The sequence below is a fragment of the Mirounga angustirostris genome, unplaced genomic scaffold (genome assembly GCF_029215605.1).
Source record: "Mirounga angustirostris isolate CCGP_5_RB_7025 unplaced genomic scaffold, mMirAng1.0.hap1 SCAF_15, whole genome shotgun sequence".
NCBI classification, from domain to species: domain Eukaryota; kingdom Metazoa; phylum Chordata; class Mammalia; order Carnivora; family Phocidae; genus Mirounga; species Mirounga angustirostris.
In genome coordinates, this window is record NW_026991723.1 from 26,588,587 (window position 1) to 26,608,174 (window position 19,588).

Sequence of the window (19,588 nt, forward strand, 5' to 3'; positions counted from 1 at the left end):
AAAGTTTGAATGTCAGTTGCAAGATCTATACAATTTTCCTCCAGTTTGGTACAGACTGAAAAAGTCATTACTTAGGCTCTCCAGTTAAGCTTTCAGTCAACTATAATATGTTGACATTTTTAATACTAACCAATTGGGAGATTTTTAAATTTTTAACTCTTTCCGAACGAAGTTACAACCATTTTTATGTGAGGTATATGAAAATCACTCTTAGATTCAGTTTCCTCTTGCCCTATACAAAACCAAATCAAACAGAATAATTAGCATGACACCTGAAAATCTTTCTGTAGCAAAAAAAATAAGTACTTGTCATATTTATTTGTTTGCTGTTGATTATCTAAGCTCCGACTGATTGCTCATTAGGTTCTCAATCTTTCAAATTAAAAAATTCAAAGTCACATAATATTTTATTAGTCTTTAATTTCAAAAGTAAACTTTAAGCTCCAGTTGTTTCCAATAAAAGTCTATGGCACCAGGGGCGCCTGGGTGGTGCAGTCAGTAAAGCATCTGACTCCTGGTTTCAGCTCAGGTCTTGATTGAGCCCAGCGGCGGGCTCTGCGCTCAGTGCGGAATCTGCTTAAGATTCTCTCTCTCCCAGGCACCTGGGTGGCTCAGGTGGTCAAGCGACTGCCTTCGGCTCAGGTCATGATCCTGGGGTCCTGGGATCGAGTCCTGCATCAGGCTCCCCCTGCTCTGCGGGGAGTCTCCATCTCCCTCTGCCTGCCACTCCCCCTGCTTGTGCGTGCGCGCTCTCTCTCTCTGTGTCAAAAAATAAATAAAATCTTTAAAAAAAAAATTCTCTCTCTTCCTCCGCCCCTCCCATTTGTGCTCTCTCTCTCTCTAAAATAAATAAATACAACTTAAAAAAGTCTATGACACTAGAGAAGAGCAGTCTTAGTAAAGAAAACATTTTAGTGAAGGGATATGCATTTAAAAGTCACACACGCACACACAAATCTAAGTATATAAAACTTTATAAATAAATGTAATGTGTTTATTTCTAAATGCATAAAAATATATTTATATCCAACAAATTAAAATGATAGAAAATTTTTATTAATAATGTACTACTTGTGCAGCTCATTATAAATTACCAATCAATATTTAAATGTGTACCACAACATGCCTAATGTAGAGAGGCTCAACCAAGATTTCATAAAGACCAAAAGCAAGCTATTTAAGTACAGAGAAGTAAAAAAGAATTGCATATGATTCAATTCTATTCTTGCAAATTACATATAACTCAGTATAACAAACATGTCATTTAATATATACTTGAAAACCACCAGCATACTATGTGAAAAGGAAGTCCTTAAAATAATTTTTACTGATCAAAGTCCTGAGATGTTTTACCTTATATTTTCCCTGATCACAGCCACATAAAGTACTTTCCATGGTATAGCTTCTTTGTACTCCTATCTCCCTCCAAACTACAACACGTGCCGTGGATTCTTTAGATTTTTCTACTACAAAGCTACAGCTGCTCATGCAAAATGCTGGGGCAATATGGCTCAGTATCTTAGGCAAAGTCTGCAAAGATAAGAATGATAAAATATTTCAAGAAGGTTTTTTTTTTTAGATAATAATTTTTTGTAATTTTTAAAAATTTTCATGAAAGCATGGTGATCAGAGTAGGACCATGTGGATCTTCTTGCTTTATCCCCTGCTATTCCAAGCATCAAAATCACTCCTTACTAATTTAGAATTTTCTGTTTTCCTAGATGAACAGTAACCAGTTAGAAAATAGAAGGATCACATTCATAGTAGCAACCAATAAATGAACGAAAACTATGTTAAAAAATGTTTAAAAAGACCATGTTTAAAAAACAAAGCAACTTTAGTCATGAAAGATGGCCTATTAAGAGATTTAATATTATAAATGTCAATCACCTCTAAGTTAATCAATAAGGCTTAAGGCAATCACAATCAAAATGCCCATTTTTTTTCGACTTCACATTATTCTCAGGTTCACCTGGAGTGTGTAAGTATGGGGGCAGAGCCAGTGGAACTCTGAGAGACGCTCTGACTAGAGAAATAATCCAACAGATATTCACCTGATTATCTATGTAAGGGAAGTAAAATCGTGATACTGTGTCGGACCAGATACCTCTCCAGAAAGAGAATTCCGAACTGGAACCAAAGGCAGGTGTTAAAATTAGAATGATTAGTGGAGAGAAGGCCGATCACTCCCTAACTGCTGGCACCGCTGGAGAGCCACTGAGAGAAACTAGCTGAAGCCACTCTTCAGTACGTTCAAGTCTAACTGCTCTGTGAATTTAAACTTACAATTAGTAAAATTTCAAAATGAAATTAAAAACAGTAAACATGGAACTTTATTTTTTAAATCTTGGGATAAGAAGTCTTTCTAAGCCTCAAAACTCAGAAGTCATTAAAAAAAAAAATCAACAAATATGATGTGTTTTAAATTACCACACACAAACGTTTCACCATATAATTTGTAATACATATACATATTTGTAATACATATAAAGAGTTGTTATCTTAAAAACAATAATAATTAGATGACCAGTACAAGAGCAAGCAGAGAATATGAGAAAAGGCTTTTAAAAGAGAGGGAGAGGTCATCATTGGCCAAACATATGAAAAGGGACTCAACCTCATTTATAATTACAGATATTAAAACCATCCGATAGTTTTTCCCTCGCGGAGCTGACAGCATGCTGTGGTAAGGGTATGGAAACAGCACTGTCAGTCACTGTACGGAGCACTATCGACTTACACCATGTTTATGTAGGACAATCTGGCAATACTAATCGAACCACCACCAATAGTAGTTGGACTACTCAACAAATTTTGGCACATGTGTGCAGTGATAAAAATGCACAGCAATACATACTGGCTGTGGTGTCAGAATAAAAACAGAACTTCATAGGCTACATGTATATACCTTTAAGAATGAATGTCCTTAGAGGCAAATCTCACAATACATTGGTAGAAATGATTAGTGACTGGCAGAAGATGACTTTCACTTACTACTCTTTGTTTCTGGAGTGTTCCTTTTTTTTTAATTTAACTCTAATCATTTTATTTATTTGGGAAAGGGGAAGAAGAAAGAGGACACCAAAAAGAAAATGTGCCTTTGAATTTCTGCTCACAGCAGTGGGACGCTACTAAAACTCTTTTGGGAAAATAACCTGGGGTGCTTTGTTTGAGCACAAATACAGTAGGAAAGCCACTGTGCCCGAATGGAGAGCACCCAGGACGTGAAGCAGTAAGATCTTGCAGTCCTGGGCATACCTCAAAACACACCCAGACGTATGGAAACATGGTATGTAACAGATGGCTTTATAAACTGGCACAGGAAGGATGTACTGTTTAATAAATGGTGCTGAGACAACTGGCTATATATGGGAAAACTAAAATTAGATCCCCAACCCTCATACAAAAATACATTCCCAATAGATTAAAAATCTAAATGTGAGAAGCAAAAATTTTAGAATGGTTAACTTGAAAAAATCTGAAACAAGAAAAAAATGGCAAAAGGGCAACACTTGCTGAATCTGAGTAGGTCGTGTATGTTAAATTATTCTCTGTAGTGCTATGCACGTTTGAACTCCAAAAACTCCAGACTCCTCTGTAATAATTACCCTGTATCCTGCATCTTCCACAACATCACACGAAGTTGCATTATCGTGGGTATGCCACACGGTCTCTTTGATGCTGCATCCATACATAAATACATTCTTCTTCCGGGAATGGCCATGATAATCACAATAAACCTTGAAGATACAATATATTTTAAAAATTAAAAAACTTCAAATTCATACATTGCCAAATAAAGCTAGTTAATACCAAGACAATAAATAGGTCTGTTTCTTTGCCCTTTATATTGTAACCGAGCCACCATTTAACAAGTAGAAGTAATAAAAGTAGTAAGATCTAGTTCTGGAAAGGATCTGTGATTAATTCCAGAATGGCTAAATCCTTTCCAGGGCCTGCATCAAGCCATGAGTTCCACTCTTATGTATCTACTATTCATCATTTAAAAAATAATGAATTCAGTTATAGGTCAAATCTATAGCAGCAATCATCACTGATCCAAGGGTTGTTAAAACATTTACCTAATTTGAAAGAACATGAAAATGCTCTCATGAAAAACACTATTTAAAGAAGAGTATGGTTTCAATTCGATTTTTAAGAGCATCATTTTTAAAATGAAGAATAAAGAACAGGCTTGCATGTCAGTGCTGCTCCTTCTCTAAAGTTTTCCCGTCTTTCCCAAAGGAAGATTGCCTCACTTAAACCATAATATAATGGGAACATTCTACACAAAACCATTCTGCGGAAAACAGCACATATACACAGTATGGTAGTCGGCCACCATGCCCTATGCCACCTTTCATATATATACTGGGGACTTACCTCATTCAGCGTTGACTAAAGAACTCAGAAATAAGCTTCTACTACTTTGAGAATTTGGAAGATACATCCTGTTACCTTAGTGTTGTTCGAACAGTGAAGTTAAATACCTAAAATTTACAACCCGGAGTTACCAATATTCATAAACAAAAAAATAAAGAGCTCATGGGAACTATAAAAGTTAAACCTGATGAAATAAGAATATGGATAACACTGTATTAATTTGACATCATGATACACTGATATTATGTAACTGATAACAGAAGTAATTGATAATAAAAGATATTTTAAGGAAATTACTTTTTAAATTAACATTTAACTTTTATCACCATAAAATACTGAGTCATTAATTAACAAAATCATTTCTTTGACTAGACAGAGTACAAATACTTACCAGTGGTAAATGTTTCACAGCTGCCAGGTATTGTAGCAGTCCCTTAGCATGGTAAATTGTGGGATGTAAATCTGGATTTGGACTTTGCCACTGTCTATTCAGATCCTCTCCACTTAAAGAACAGCGGTGACTACACATATGCAAGCACAACCACAAACATTAGTACTGATAAACTCTTACATGTATTTAATTTTATGATTCTATTCCAGTAACTATTTCCAGTAAATACACTAGTCATTAAATAAACACTTATTAAGTATGTGCTTTGTGTAAAATCTTGTGTTACATGCATTTAACTGTGGTTAAGTTTTCAGATATTTAGGCCAACATTTTCAAGCTATTGAAAAAAAAAAAAACTTAGGGGCACTGGGTGGCTCAGTCTGTTGAGCTTCTGACTCTTCATTTCGGCTCAGGTCATGATCCTCAGGGTCCTAAGGTCGAGCCTGGCATAGGGCTCTGCGCTCAGCGGGGAGTCTACTTGAGATTCTCTCCCTCTCCCCCGGCCCCTCTCTCCACTCACGTGTGCACACACACTCACTCTCTCTCTCAAATAAATAAATAAAACCTTAAAAAAAGAAAAAAAAAACTAATTCTCAATTCTGAGGTCTTATTTCAGGCTCTATAAAATTTATTAACGGTCATATTTTCCATTCTGACTACATAATAATCATTTGTTATATACTAACATCCTGTACTTCGACTGTATTAGTTATTATGTAAAAGTGCTATCTGGGGGAGGCGCCTGGGTGGCTCAGTTAGTTAAGCATCTGACTCTTGATCTTAGCTTGGGTGTTGATCTCGGGGCTGTGAGTTCTGGCCCCGCGTTGGGCTCCAGGCTGGTCATGGAGCCTACTTAAAAAAAAAAAGAAAAGAGAAAGTGCTATCTGAGCTGGGCCCTCCTAAAAAAGAGAAGTATATGAAAAGTTTACATTCTTGCAAAAATTCAAATATATTTTCATTTAATTGCAAAGTATTAAGTATTAAAGCAATTGAGCAAAAATTTAAGCAGACTAGCAGAAGGTGATAACAGAAATATAAACACAATTTTAACTGGTCAATATGCTTCAATTAAATTAAAACCAGTCATAAAAATCTCATTTTAATTTTGCAACATACTACCTAAAAGGAAATTATTCTAGCTTTTTCATTCAAAAATTTCCTAAAATATGAGAAATATCCATGCTACCTTCATTGAATAAATAAAATATGGTATCCTCAGCTTTGCAGATGCTCGTGATAGCAAGACCAAATTCCCATCTTTCAGAAACAGAGACCTTTCTTAATTCCCACAAAAAATAAACTGCACTAACTGTAAGTCATCTCCACTCAAAAAGAAGTTATCTTCTAGTATTTCCAGTCTAAAGAATTCTTTCTGCCAAAACTACACCTCTTCCTATAAGGAAGAGGTCAGCAGGTAGAGCCAATCTGTATTAGTGGAAAGAGATCCCAGAAGTTTCTAAATCTTAGAACAACCCAAGATCACGCCACTGACAAACAAAAATATAAGAGGATATGTTAAAAATCTTTCTCATATCCTGACAATGATTTTTCTAAAACAATTCAAGCAAGACATACATTTTATGAAATCATATTCTCATGGAATAAATACAGAATTTCTCAAAATATCATACGGATATATAAAATGTATTTTCCTTTAAAAATTTATCTTAGATGAATTCCCCACCAACAATTTCTTTGTTCTAGAAAAATCACTCAATTTGTTTTCCAAACTAAGCTGGATGCTATGATTTTGACCAGTTTATACAGGACAGCCACATCATTTATAGCATTTCTATAACATTTGCTTCACTTACTTTCCATTGATGACACCATCTGGATTTAGCATAGGGACAATTTTAAAAATATAGGATTCTCGTAGGCTCTGGGCAGTAGGGTTATTACTCATGAGGTACTCCAATGTTCCCTTCATTACCCAACTTGCATTAGTTTCTCCAGGATGTACCCGAGCAGATAAGAAAACGTAAGGGCGGTTTCCTAAAGTACACATAAAATCTCAAATTAAAATGAACAGCTACTAAGAGTTTGTGTGATGTCTGACTTTGGGGATTTAGAAATATTTCTATTCAATTGTGAATTCTGATATAAATTCATTGCAACACTCCCTGTGCACCTACTATATACAAGAGTGGCACTAGGCCCTATAGAGAAAACAGATAAAACCCATATAGGCCATGTCCTAAAGAAGTTCATAGTATGAACATAACACATAAGACAATAAACAGTATTTGAGTCACTTATTTATTTCTCAATAATTAATCTGACATATAAAACTAGGTCTTTTATATAATAGTGCTTTTTATAAAGAACAAGTAGTTGGAGAAGCTTTATATATAAATTTATTTTTCATAAAGTCATGGGGGAAAATATCATTTTACCCCTGTTTTATAGTTGCTATGATAAGCAGAGATAAAATAAGGTATATCTGTTCAGAGATTTACAAAGAAAAACTTTTCACTACACATTTAGATATATAGGTCTACAATATAACCACTCAGCCCACCTGCTCATAGTTTCATGCATAGCAAGCTTTCTCTTTCCTGAAAATACTTTACCTTCTTATCAAAATTAGAGCAGTTTTTAAATTTTTTCTACTACAGCTGTACATCTGAGACAACTTTAAAAATATAAATGGCCGGGAAAACCAAGTAGCTCTTCAGTGCTAGCATCAAAGCATTTGATAGGTTTCTTGGTGGTTTAATTATAAATAAAATTATTTTATTAGTTTAATAAACTAATCTTAATAAAATTAGTTCATTGAAAATTTTTAATTGTAAAATTTAAATTTTAAACATTTAAAATTTAAATTTTTAAGTGTTTAAAGAGTTCATGTACTACATGAACTCTTTAAACATTTTGTTGTATTATACTTTGGGTAGGACTTCTAAGAACTACAGAATATTCCTATTGAGAGAGACCTCAGAGATAATCTCACACAACTCCCCCGTTTTCGAAATGAGGAAAGTGAGGCCCAGAAGTAGGCCGAGGGCTAGGCAGGAATAGGACCAAGACTAGAACCCAAGACTTCTGATGCCTATTCCTAGTACTGTTGCTCTTACAAAATATATATGAAGCAAAGGAAAGTAAGAACAATTGGTATTTTGAGTGAAGAAGACAGACTTACTGAATTGACAGATATGTTCATAATAATTAGACTCTGGCATCGCTGTTATAGTCACCAAGGGACAGGTGTTTCCAGACAGGGTTTCACATAACACATCTTTTCGAAAATAGATTTGCTGAGGATTGTGTGCTGATTCCAATTTTTGAAGATGCATCTTGATAAAAATTTAAAAGCAAAGTATACAATCATTTAAAAACTCCCTAGGATAAATAGGAATAAATGCATCCAGATCTCCACATAACGAAAAGTGAATCGGATTCCTAATTCCTTCTCTGAAACCCTCAGGGAGCCAGACGTAGTTTAAACATCAGTTCTTTGAGGCAGTTAAGAAAGGGGATAGATATGATGCATATACCATTAATTCTGCAATACCCCAGTGGGGCCAGCAGCAGCAACCTGTAATAAGCACATTACTATCTCTGCAGCAAAACATACAAGGAGTCACTCAAAGTGGAATCAATATTCTAAATAAGCTCATATCAATTCAGGCCAGGCTTTGCTGCCAAATGGGCTATAAGAAAGCTTTTGGTTTTCAAAGCTTTCTGAATTTTCAGATTGTAAGTGACTACAGACCTGCAGAATGAAATATGTAGCACAAATTTTTTTAACAACTTCTCCTGATTTCAAGATTAATACAGGTTCATTGTAAAATGTCTAGAAGACACAGAAAGTACAAAGAAAAAATTTAGAACACGCGTAACTGCATCACCTAGATTACTACTAACAAATGCCAATGTAACCTGCTTTTATCACTTAATAATTTATACACACACATTCATAATAACAAACATTATATCCTATCACTCAACACATGAAATACGTGTTTTTTGAAAACACAAGTTTTAATGGTTTTAGTATATGGTTATACCACACATAATTGTTCAATCCCTTATTTTAAGATACTTAAGTTGGTTTCCAAAGTTTTGCCTATGTTTGTTCACATAATCACAATTTACTATGTGGCCACTATTTCTGTGCAGGAAACTGTACCCAGCACTGGGGATGTAACAGTGAATGAACAGACCCTACCTTCGGGAAAATACAGAGTGCTGTGAGAGCCTGTGATCAGGGGCAGGGAGCCTAGCTGAATCTGGTCAGTGAGAAAAGGTCTCCTAAAATAAGTCACATTCAAACTGAGATCCAAAGGATGAGTGAGGAGGGTAGAGGGGAATGCTGCAGGCAGAAGGAAGGTATATGAGAAGACCAGGACGAAAGCAAAAAAAGAGGAAGGGCATCTTAAAGAACCAACCCAAGATGCCCTGCAGCCAGCCCAGCAAGGGTGAGAAACAGAATTAACAGCGACTGAAGGGCCTCACAGGCCATTCTTTCACAAGATACAGCATATGTATGTATGGCTGGTAACTGAGATAGAAAAGTGACATGTGGATAACCTTAACAAAAAATAAACAGGCATATATTTTACTGTGAATTAATACCACAAATATTAACTTAGGATGAGGATAAACTTTAGAGTTAAAGTCCATTTAAAGATAAATATTAAGTATATAAATAGTTTAAACAGTACATGGATATGGCAAAAATTGTGAAAAATAGTAGAGAAATGACGATATGAACCATGGTAAGATCTCATTAAAATGGCAAGAGAAATCACTAAGGAGCTTTAAGAAGGAAATTTATGGGATCAGATCTTCCCATCAAGGAGCCCTCCTGATATCATGTGGGGGAAAGACTGATGAAGAGGAAAGGGGATAGAAGTGAATTCTAGAACACCAGTGAGAAGAGGTGGCAGAAGTCCAGAGGAGAGGCAGCGGTAATGCCTACAGAGGTCATGGTAGTGGCATTGGAAAAAAGGAGGGGAATTCAAAATGTATTAAAAAGGTAACGTCAATAAAGAACAATAATACATAACCCTGTGAATAACAACACTGTATATTCTGATGCTATGTTATTTGGCACAGAAAGATAACTGGTAATACCTTTATTGTAAGTTGTAACCTTTATTAAAATAAAGTCAGCCACATTCAATGTTCTTAGCCTCGTTATCTCTTCAGTTCAGTAGAGTACGTTTTTCTCTCCTTTTCCCCTAATAATCTGGAAGCTTGTTTCTAAATCACAGTGTTCCAATTTCTTTCTGGGTAAACTGATCATACCTCTATGATCCTTGATCATTAGGACATTCTGAACTGAGAAAGAAATCTACCACAGTAATTACTCGAATTCATTTTTCAGTTTTGTTTTACAATGCAAATACTCAAATATCTCAAAAGAACCCACACAAAACAAGGCTTATATCCTAAATTCTAAAGAATCTGGACCTAGAACTCCACATCAATGAATTCCCTACACATTTTTCTATTGTTAGATTTTCTATGAGATTCAATGCCTCTCATTAAAACAAGTGGAAATCTCATCTAGTTAAAATGTGTAAATCATGGAGAACTATAGATTTCTACACAAAGATGGAGAGTAAAAATCTCTTCAAATTTCTTTGGTATTTCTACTAAATAAAAATAAAGACTACATTCCCATTTTACTCCTTTTAATGTTTTCAACAAGTATTTGTATTATTTTCTAAAATATTCAGCAGGTTTTTTTCTCATCTTATTAATATATTTCATTAAAACCATTTTTTTCCAATTCTCTGACACATGTATATAGCACAATAACAGCCATAATACAACTTAATGAGTTCTCACCTGTAAAGTTGAATATGTGTATGGATAGTGATAAGCAAAGTAGCAAACATCATCTTTATGTGGAAAATTGACAGTGAATGTAATTGTATAGTAGGATTTTCCCTTTTGCCCACCTGCAGCAACTGAACTTCTTGAGAAGTGATTTCTGCAATAGAAAAGCACAAAACATGTTTATTTCTTCCACACAAAAGTTCTGATTTTCCTTACCACTTTTTACACAGAACTTCGGGGGGAAACCCCACACAGTTTATAAAAAGTTTAGCTTAAATATTTTATAAAACTTAGACTTGGTACTAATGCAACAGTTAATTGCTATCGGCCAACATTAGTTTTCACCTCTGGATTTACTTTTAAATGGAGTTGAGACTCTACACATCAAAAAAAGTTTAGAACCTCATTCCTTGTTAGCCACACACATTACTGGATCTCAGCAATTACCATCAATAACTGCTACCACCGCTAGACGAAAGGCTAATGGCTGCCTTTCAGGTGGACAGATCAGAGGACAATAACTAAATTCACTATCAATCTTAAGATTACAAAAAAAGAAATAACCAGACGTGATGTGTTTCCTGATATGACGCAAGAGGAATTCACTGCACCATCTATGAAGTATTCTTGCCAAAAATCAAACCTGAAGTTGAACAAGCTTCTAGATCTAACTACTACTTTATAGGAAATCAGTGAGATAGAAGAATTAATTATCACCACAGGGATGCAACCAGCAAAACCCAAAATGTGGAAAATCTTGCATGACAGATGACCCAGTTTCTTCAACGAATAAAGGAGAAATAATAGGAAAAAAAAAAAGGGGGAACCTCCATATTAAAGGAGACTTAAGGGACATAGCAACAAAAATCAAATGCAATGTGTGGTCTTGGTTGGTTGGGTTAAAACAATCCAACTATTAAACAACACTTATGAGGGGCGCCTGGGTGGCTCAGTCTGATAAGCATCTGCCTCGGCTCAGGTCATGATCTCGGGGTCCTGGGATCGAGCCCCATGTCAGGCTCCCCGCTGAGCAGGAAGGTGGCTTCTTCCTCTCCCTCTGCCTTTCCCCCCTGCTCATGCTCTCTCTCTCTCATGCTCTCCGTATCTCTCTCTAAAATAAATAAATAAAATCTTAAGAAAAAAAACACTTATGAGACAGCTGGGGAAGTATGAACAATGACTGGATATTTTATCATATTAAGGCATTTTTTAGGTGTGCTAATAGCATTATGGTCCGACTGTCTTTAAAAATCTCTAAAAGACAAAGATCTCTGAAGTATTTATCGATAAATATATCTGGAAATGCTTTTAAAAATTCAGTGTAGAGGGTGCCTGGGTGGCTCAGTTGGTTAAGCGACTGCCTTTGGCTCAGGTCATGATCCTGGAGTCCCGGGATCGAGTCCCGCATCGGGCTCCCTGCTCGGCAGGGAGTCTGCTTCTCCCTCTGACCCTCCCCCCTCTCATGTGCTCTCTCTCATTCTCTCTCTCTCAAATAAATAAATAAAATCTTTAAAAAAAAAAAGAATTCAGTGTAGAGGTAGGAGTGAAAGTATTCCTAAAACAAGCTAAACATGTGTTGATAGTTGTTGAAACTGGGTGATGAACAGACGTGGTCTCATTATCCTATTACCTGCTTTTGTAAATGTTTGAAGATTTCCATATTAAAACGTTTTTAAAACTACACATTACTTTCCAGACTTTAAATATCACTGACATTTGATGGCCTAACAGTGCTTTGTCTATCAACCTAATTTCTAAAATTTCAAATCATCTTATATTATTTAAGTCATGAACTGAAGAAAATCCATGACCAACAGTTTATTTATTTGCATGCACATACACATGCATGGTATTTTCAAACTGGTATTATCTTCATTAACGTAGCCACCATATCTTGAATACTCAATGACAAGGTGCTATGGGTTGAGGAAAACACAAAATAAGTTCCAGAACTTCTGGCCAACTCTTTTCCCCCCTAAGTTTAACAACTAATTGGAGAGGTATTGATAATACCACATTATAGCTATGGTAGTCTGTAAGTTATATTCTCTCACAGACTGGTGGAAGTAGCTTTAGTCTCATTGTGCAGATGAGACAAAGACGCATCGGAAGACCTGGCTGACATGAAAAGTTAAGACAGATGCAAAGACAGTAGATTTTAATCCTATCTGGATTTCCAGCTTCAGGAAAGCAACTAGCCTAGTGCTTGTTACACAGAAAATAGTTAATAAACGTCTGTCGAATTGACCTGAATTCTAGTTCCGGGTCTGGAAGTAGCCAAAAGAAGAAATAAAAACGAAACTAAACAAATGAAAATCCTTGCCATCACCCCCTACACAAAACAGAACCACCACCTGTCATGTTACGACCATTCACTTTACAATGTGAAAAAGAAAAGCATTCATTGATTGACGATTTCTATTCCAACTTTATGAGAAAGAGATAAATAAGAGTATTTTTATGTTAGCCTACCACTAAAAGAAATACGAAATGTATTCAGACACAGATGAACTGCATACCATCTTACACTTCTATTCCTCACTTACTACTTATTTTGCTATTCCAAGTAGGGGGAAACCCTGCTGAGATGAATTCTAGGAAACACCGACTCTCTTTAGAAAGTAATAGCACTTAAGAGCTAGGTTTTTCCAAAGCCATGTCTTAAACCAATAAAAAGTTTAATTTCAGAAGGCTTCTGATTAAAAAAGGAACATCAGAGCTAGTTAAACACAATATAAAAACCCAAAATCCACTGAACAAAAATGTCAGAATTAAGATTAATAACAGAGAAAAGACAAGGATGTCAAATGCATTCGGTGGAGGAAGTTATCTAGAAACACATTACATGCAGAAACAGTAAAAACAGGAAGCAAGGTATATTATAATCCCAGATTACTTAGATGTGAGGCTGAAGAATAATCCAATCATTCCAAAGAAGCAATAAATGATTTCAAGCACTTATTTCTGACTTGATAAGTAGATGGCCTATTTGAGGTCAAGTTGAACTGTACAGGCTGCTATAACATAACTTTGGAATACATCTCCACGTAAAACAGCCTGGAAATACAAATCAAGTAAACATTTGCATGCAAAAGAGAAAAGATGAGAATTGCACTTAATATCATCAGAACAAAAAGGCACTGCTAATTATTTCCTAGAATTCCTAATTTCAGTTTTATTTAATGAAGTTTCCAGAGCCTTAAAGCTAAAAAAGTTGAGGACACATAGCTAGCTAAGTGGTGAAGATAAGATTTGGACTAAGTCTGTCTGTCTGTCTTTAAGACACATTTTATTCCCACTAAATATACCACCTCAATAAATCTCAAATTTTAAAGGACTCTGCTAGAGGTAACAGTAAAGCATATCACCACAGTTCAAATAATGCAATAATGACTCTACTTTCTAATCTTCAAATTGAAACAGAATGAAGTTAAGATCCCATTCTGTCAGCTGATGTCCTATTATTCTTAGAATACTTACTTATAGTAACAAATGTCGGTTCCCACACGAATCCACCATGGTCTGGCGTTTAATGCTTCCTGAACCGAATACATGAGTGGTTGCATACCTTTGACAGAGATAGGAAAAATAGGAAAAAAAAAAATCGTTTCAGAGTTTCTGAGTTACAAATTAGTCATGCCATTATAGAAAGCACCAAATGTTCAGGAAAGCTAAAAGAAAATACATTTCAGTTTTTAGTATGTATAAAAAAAATATGAAATATTTCTTTAAAATCTCCTCTAAGTCGATCAATGATACGTTTTTAATCCCAGTTTACCTAAAATGGGATTACAACTTTAATGAGTGAAAAGCTATTAAACTTTATTAACTGATCTCTATATGAGATCAAATAAAAATAATAAGTAAAATATACTCCTTGGAACAAGTGAGAGTCAAAAAATATATAAAGAAATAGTATATAATCACACTTCTAACTCTCCAGGGATTCCCATCTACACTGAGGTTAAGGAGGAAAATGTCACGAAAATGTCAAGATTGTTTTCTTCTTCAAACTTCTCCATACAGATATGTGCTTATAGTGGGGAGGAGGTGGAGAGACTATTGACAAAAATAGGATTAAATATAAAGCACATTTTGTTAGGTAGTTTCAGAAATATACTCTACAAATGAACTTTAATATTATCTTATCCAGTTTCATAAAATAGTACACTCGGCTTCTAACTAGAATTAATGAAATTCCTATGCTAATTTTAGAAATGTTGACAATTTTTATTAAGATCTAGTTTGACTTTCCTAAAGATAGAATCATTTTCTTCATTTTCTTGCTACAGAACCATTTTGTTAAATTTACCTCTGAGTATTTTTATTAGTCTTGAGTAGTCTCTTGGGTTTTCTACATATGAAAATCATATAATTTGTAATTCAAAGTATTTTACCTCCTCTTTCGGTGTTTGTATCAGTTATTTCATTTTCTACTTTTATTGTATTAGAGAAATCAAACAACCTCAAAAGTGATTCCGAATACAGTGGTAAGAAGACCAACAAACTCTGTCTTGTTTTATATTTTAATCAAAATGTTTTGTCATTCAATGCAACATTTGCCAACTTTTTTGCATATCAACTGTATCTTTTTTAATAAAAAGAGCTAACGCTGAATAATTTCTATGTGCCAGACATGGCTCTTAGTATTTTTACACATGTTAATTCATTAAATCCTCACAACAACCCTCTGTGGCAGGTGCTATGATTACTTCCATAACTAGAGTAGTTTCTTTCATAATTCTTATTTCACTTAAGTATTTTAATTATTTTGTCAGATGCCTCTTCAGCATTCACTAATAGAATCACATGGCTTTTCTCCTTTAATCTGTTGATGCAGTAAATTATGTTGATAGGTTTCCTAGTGTGAACTATCCTTGCATTCCAAGAAAATGCTATTCTTTCACTAGTATATAATTATATCAGCTAAAATCTCATTTAGAGTTTCTGCATCTAAAAATTGGCCCTTTTTAAAAAAAATTACCATTACAAAGTTTTGGTATAAGATTACACTAGCTTCAGAAAAATATACTGAGAAGCTATCCATTATTTATTGGAATAAATAAAAGTATAGCCTATTTCTTAAAAGAAATATAATTCAGCTGAAATGCCATCTAAATAAGGTGACTAATAAATACATTTTTTTAAAGATTTTATTTATTTATTTGAGAGAGAGAGAGAGCAAGAGCATGAGCACTGGGGGGAGGAGCAGAGAGAGAGAAGCAGATTCCCCGCTGAGCAGGGAGCCAGATGCAGGGCCTGATCCCAGGAACCTGAGATCATGACATGAGCCGAAGACAGACACTTAGCCGACTGAGCCACCCAGGCGCCCCAAATACATTTTTATTTTCCTTTTCAAAAGTTATAGTCTGGTGACTAACATAACAAAATTAAAAAAAAAAAAAAAGTTATAGTCTGTTCAGAAACTCTGGCATGTTTTGTTTTATTTCTATCATTATTTTCAGCATTTTTAAAAATTCATTCTCTTTCTTTTGGTTTTTTATTTTAAATAATGCAAGTTATTAAAGGCTTTCAATTTCCCTCCAGCTACCAGTTTGTTATGTCCCATAAGTCTATGAAGTGTCCTCTTTTGAAGTACTTCCTACATCAGAGCTGTTCAGTTGAACTCTACCAGAATGGAGATGTTCTGTATCTACAGTCTCCAAGGTGGCAGCAACTTGTGGCTATTAAGAACAGGAGATGGGCCCAGTGCCACTAAAATAACAGAATTTTTAACTTTAAGTTAACTTAAACTTAAATAGCCACACAACCGTGCCACACACAGCAAGCTTCCAATGATCTGAAACACCAATTTTAAATTTTCAGATTTTTTTTTTTAGGAAGAACTTTATATTTCCAAGTACCCAGTTTTTGTGTCCAGTTGATTTCCACTAATACTCTGAATTACAATGAAATCTGTAAAATCTGAGTTTTTTTTTTAATCACCAATAAGTTGTGCCTGTAACAAAATATACTAACAGTTTTAAATGTTTCATGCACATAAGGAAGACACCTTCTTGCACTCCCTCTATAAAGCTGAATGTAAAATGTGAAAAACAACAGTACTTCCATTCTGATTCTGTAAGTATAGTTCACTGCACGCCAACCCCCCCAAAATAAAGTATTTCCAGGGTGAAGTTCAAATGAATTCTTTCACACAGTTCATCAAATATTCCAACTCAGGTGACATTTTGTTTCATTCACATTTGTAGCATGACTTTTTTACAGTTCTTCTGATTTATCCTTCCGTGGGAGAAGATACTTAGGACTTCTGCCCCATGTCCCTAACATTTCTCAGTTTCATAATCATATTATATCATACCATTTCTTGGGACCATTTCAAATTTTTTTAAGGTGTAATTTCAGGATCCCACTAACTTCCAATTCTAATTTGGATGAGTTGCTTTCTAGAAATGCTCCTCAGCTTTCATCTTGTTCACACTGGAATCCCAGATTAGTTCCATCATTTCTCCCATCTTAGACCTTACATCTCATTCTCAGTCAGCTGGAACACATCTTCAAATATATTCTCAAAATAGAATCCTAATGAATCCAAAAATCAAGCTTGTTGACTATATTATTCACATTTTCTGTATCGCTTATGTTTTCTCTTCTTAATATGTTAAATTATGAAAGTGGTATTTTAAATTCTTACAATAGCTGTCTTCTAATTAAGTTGTATTTCTTGGAGCTTTTGTTTGATCTATATGGATGCTCTGTGGTTATGGTTGCTGTTGTATTATATAAAGGTCTGTGTTCTACACAGCAAAGGAAACCATCGACAAAATGAAAAGGCAACCTACCAACTGGGAGAACGTATTTGCAAATCATGTATTTGATAAGGGGTTAATATCTAAAATATCTAAAGAACACATACAACTCAATAGAAAAAAACAATCTGATTAAAAAATGGGCAGCCATAAAAAAGAAGGAAATCTTGCCATCTGCAACAACATGAATGGACCTTGAGGGCATTATGCTGAGTGAAATAAGTCAGACAGAGAAAGAAAAATACCATATGATCTCATGTGTAGAACCTTAAAAAAAAAACTCTCATAGAATAGATTGGTAAATCAGGAAGGGAGTAGAAACAGAGGTGGGCAAAATGGATGAAAGTGGTCAAAAGACACAAACTGCGAGTTATAAAATAAGTAAGGCCGGGGAATGTAATATACAGCATGATGACTATAGTTAATATATAATACTATTATTACACATCTGAAAGTTGCTAAGACAGTAGATCTTCAAAGTCCTCATCACAAGGGCGCCTGGGTGGCTCAGTTGGTTGGGCGACTGCCTTCGGCTCAGGTCATGATCCTGGAGTCCCGGGATCGAGTCCCGCATCGGGCTCCCTGCTCAGCGGGGAGTCTGCTTCTCCCTCTCCTGCTCCCCCCTCTTGTGCTCTTTCTCTCTCTCACTCACTCTCTCTCTCTCAAATAAATAAATAAAATCTTTAAAAAAAAAAAATGCCAAAGTTCTCATCACAAGAAAAAAACTTTGTAACTGTGTGGCAAGAGATGTTAACTAGACTTCTTGAGGGGATTATTTCAAAATATATACAAATATTAAAACATAATGTTATACATTGAAACTAATATAAGGTTTTACGTCAATTTTACCTCAATTTAAAAAATGTTTGTGATTGGGGCGCCTGGGTGGCTCAGTCAGTTAAGCTTCTGCCTTTGGCTCAGGTCATGACCCCAGGGTCCTGGGATCCAATCCCACATCGGGCTCCCTGCTCAGTGGGGAGCCTGCTTCTCCCTCTGCCCTTTCCCCTACTCCTGCAAGTGCTCTCTCTCTCAAATAAATAAATAAAATCTTTTAAAAAAATGTCTGTGATTACTATACATCTTCAAGAACTGCAACTACTAAATACACAGCATCTATTCAGTGCTTTTAAACCTGAATTCTTCTTTGTCTGGATGGGAATGTAACTTGGCGCTGCCACTATGGACAACACGCATGGAGGTTCTTCAAAAAATTAAGAATGGAAATACCATATGATCCAGCAGTTCCACTTCTGGCAATAATATAAACATTTTGCCGTAGTTTATTTGCATTTGGCTAGTTTATCTCTGCCTAATCACTCATTTTCAACTTTTCTTTGTCATTTAATTAACACTGCCCTCCCTCCTATTGTATAACTTTTTTTTTTTTTTTTAAAGATTCTGTTTATTTATTTGTCAGAGAGAGCACAAGCAGGGGAAGCTGCAGGCAGAGGGAGAAGTGGGCTCCCTGCTGAGCAAGGAGCGGACAGCAGGACTCAATCCCAGGACCCTGGGATGACCTGAGCCAAAAGCAGATGCTTAACCAACTGAGCCACCCAGGCGTCCCCTGTATAACTTTCAATATTTGATTTCTGAGGACATTTCAGCTCATAGTTAGTGATGATAGATATACATTTCATCTCATTTTCTTTCTACTCTTTGATGTTTTCTTCTTCTTCTTTACCTTCTTACTATTACTGGCCTGATTGTATTTCTCCATATTTTCTTTTTCTTTTTCCATTATTTGGAAGCTTTCTATTGTGTTTATCAATCCCACTTCCCATCCTCATAGTTATGATTAACTGATATTTCTCTGATACTGTATCAATAACTAAGCAATCCCACCAAGATAAGTTAACTTTCGCTTCTCCCATGTCACCCCCCTTAGAACATTTTTACTTTTAACACATTTTATAAATTCCAAGTGTTCTACCTTGAGATGTTTTCCTCATTTACTTTTCTCACAGAGGGTTCAGGGGTAACATATTTTCTGAATTCTACATACACAAAGATATAGTTTGTTGGCAGTTACAAACAAATGACAGATTTCGCAAAAGACATTTGGCTGTCCTCTAGCTTCCAGTGCGCCACAGATGAGAAGTCCAACACCAATCTAATTTTTTCATATGCAGAACAACACAGTGATTAAGAGCATACAATTTGCAACCAGACTACCTGGGTCTGAATTCCAACTTCATCACCAACCAGATGCATGATCCTGGACAGATTACTAAACTACTGATGCCCCCTTTTTCTC

General features: G+C 35.3%; 1 protein-coding gene across 8 annotated transcripts in view; it reads right to left on the reverse strand.

The window, feature by feature from the left end:
* AGTPBP1 (ATP/GTP binding carboxypeptidase 1) overlaps nucleotides 1-19,588 on the reverse strand; it is a 220,094-nt gene that overhangs the window by 72,647 nt on the left and 127,859 nt on the right. For 6 of the 8 annotated variants that reach the window (XR_010407822.1, XM_045882326.3, XM_064579824.1 and 3 more), the window contains exons 18-24: nucleotides 14,045-14,132; nucleotides 10,574-10,718; nucleotides 7,917-8,070; nucleotides 6,589-6,769; nucleotides 4,775-4,904; nucleotides 3,609-3,740; nucleotides 1,354-1,530 (exon numbers count right to left, since the gene is read on the reverse strand). Coding sequence is in view for 5 of the 8 variants with exons in the window: in XM_045882326.3 (XP_045738282.2) it covers nucleotides 1,354-1,530; nucleotides 3,609-3,740; nucleotides 4,775-4,904; nucleotides 6,589-6,769; nucleotides 7,917-8,070; nucleotides 10,574-10,718; nucleotides 14,045-14,132 (1,007 nt within the window). In the remaining 3 variants the exon portion in view is untranslated. Of the gene's footprint in view, nucleotides 1-130; nucleotides 760-1,353; nucleotides 1,531-3,608; nucleotides 3,741-4,383; nucleotides 4,491-4,774; nucleotides 4,905-6,588; nucleotides 6,770-7,916; nucleotides 8,071-10,573; nucleotides 10,719-14,044; nucleotides 14,133-19,588 lie in introns of those variants that run through there. The other 2 variants (XR_010407823.1, XR_010407824.1) reach the window with 2 other exon arrangements.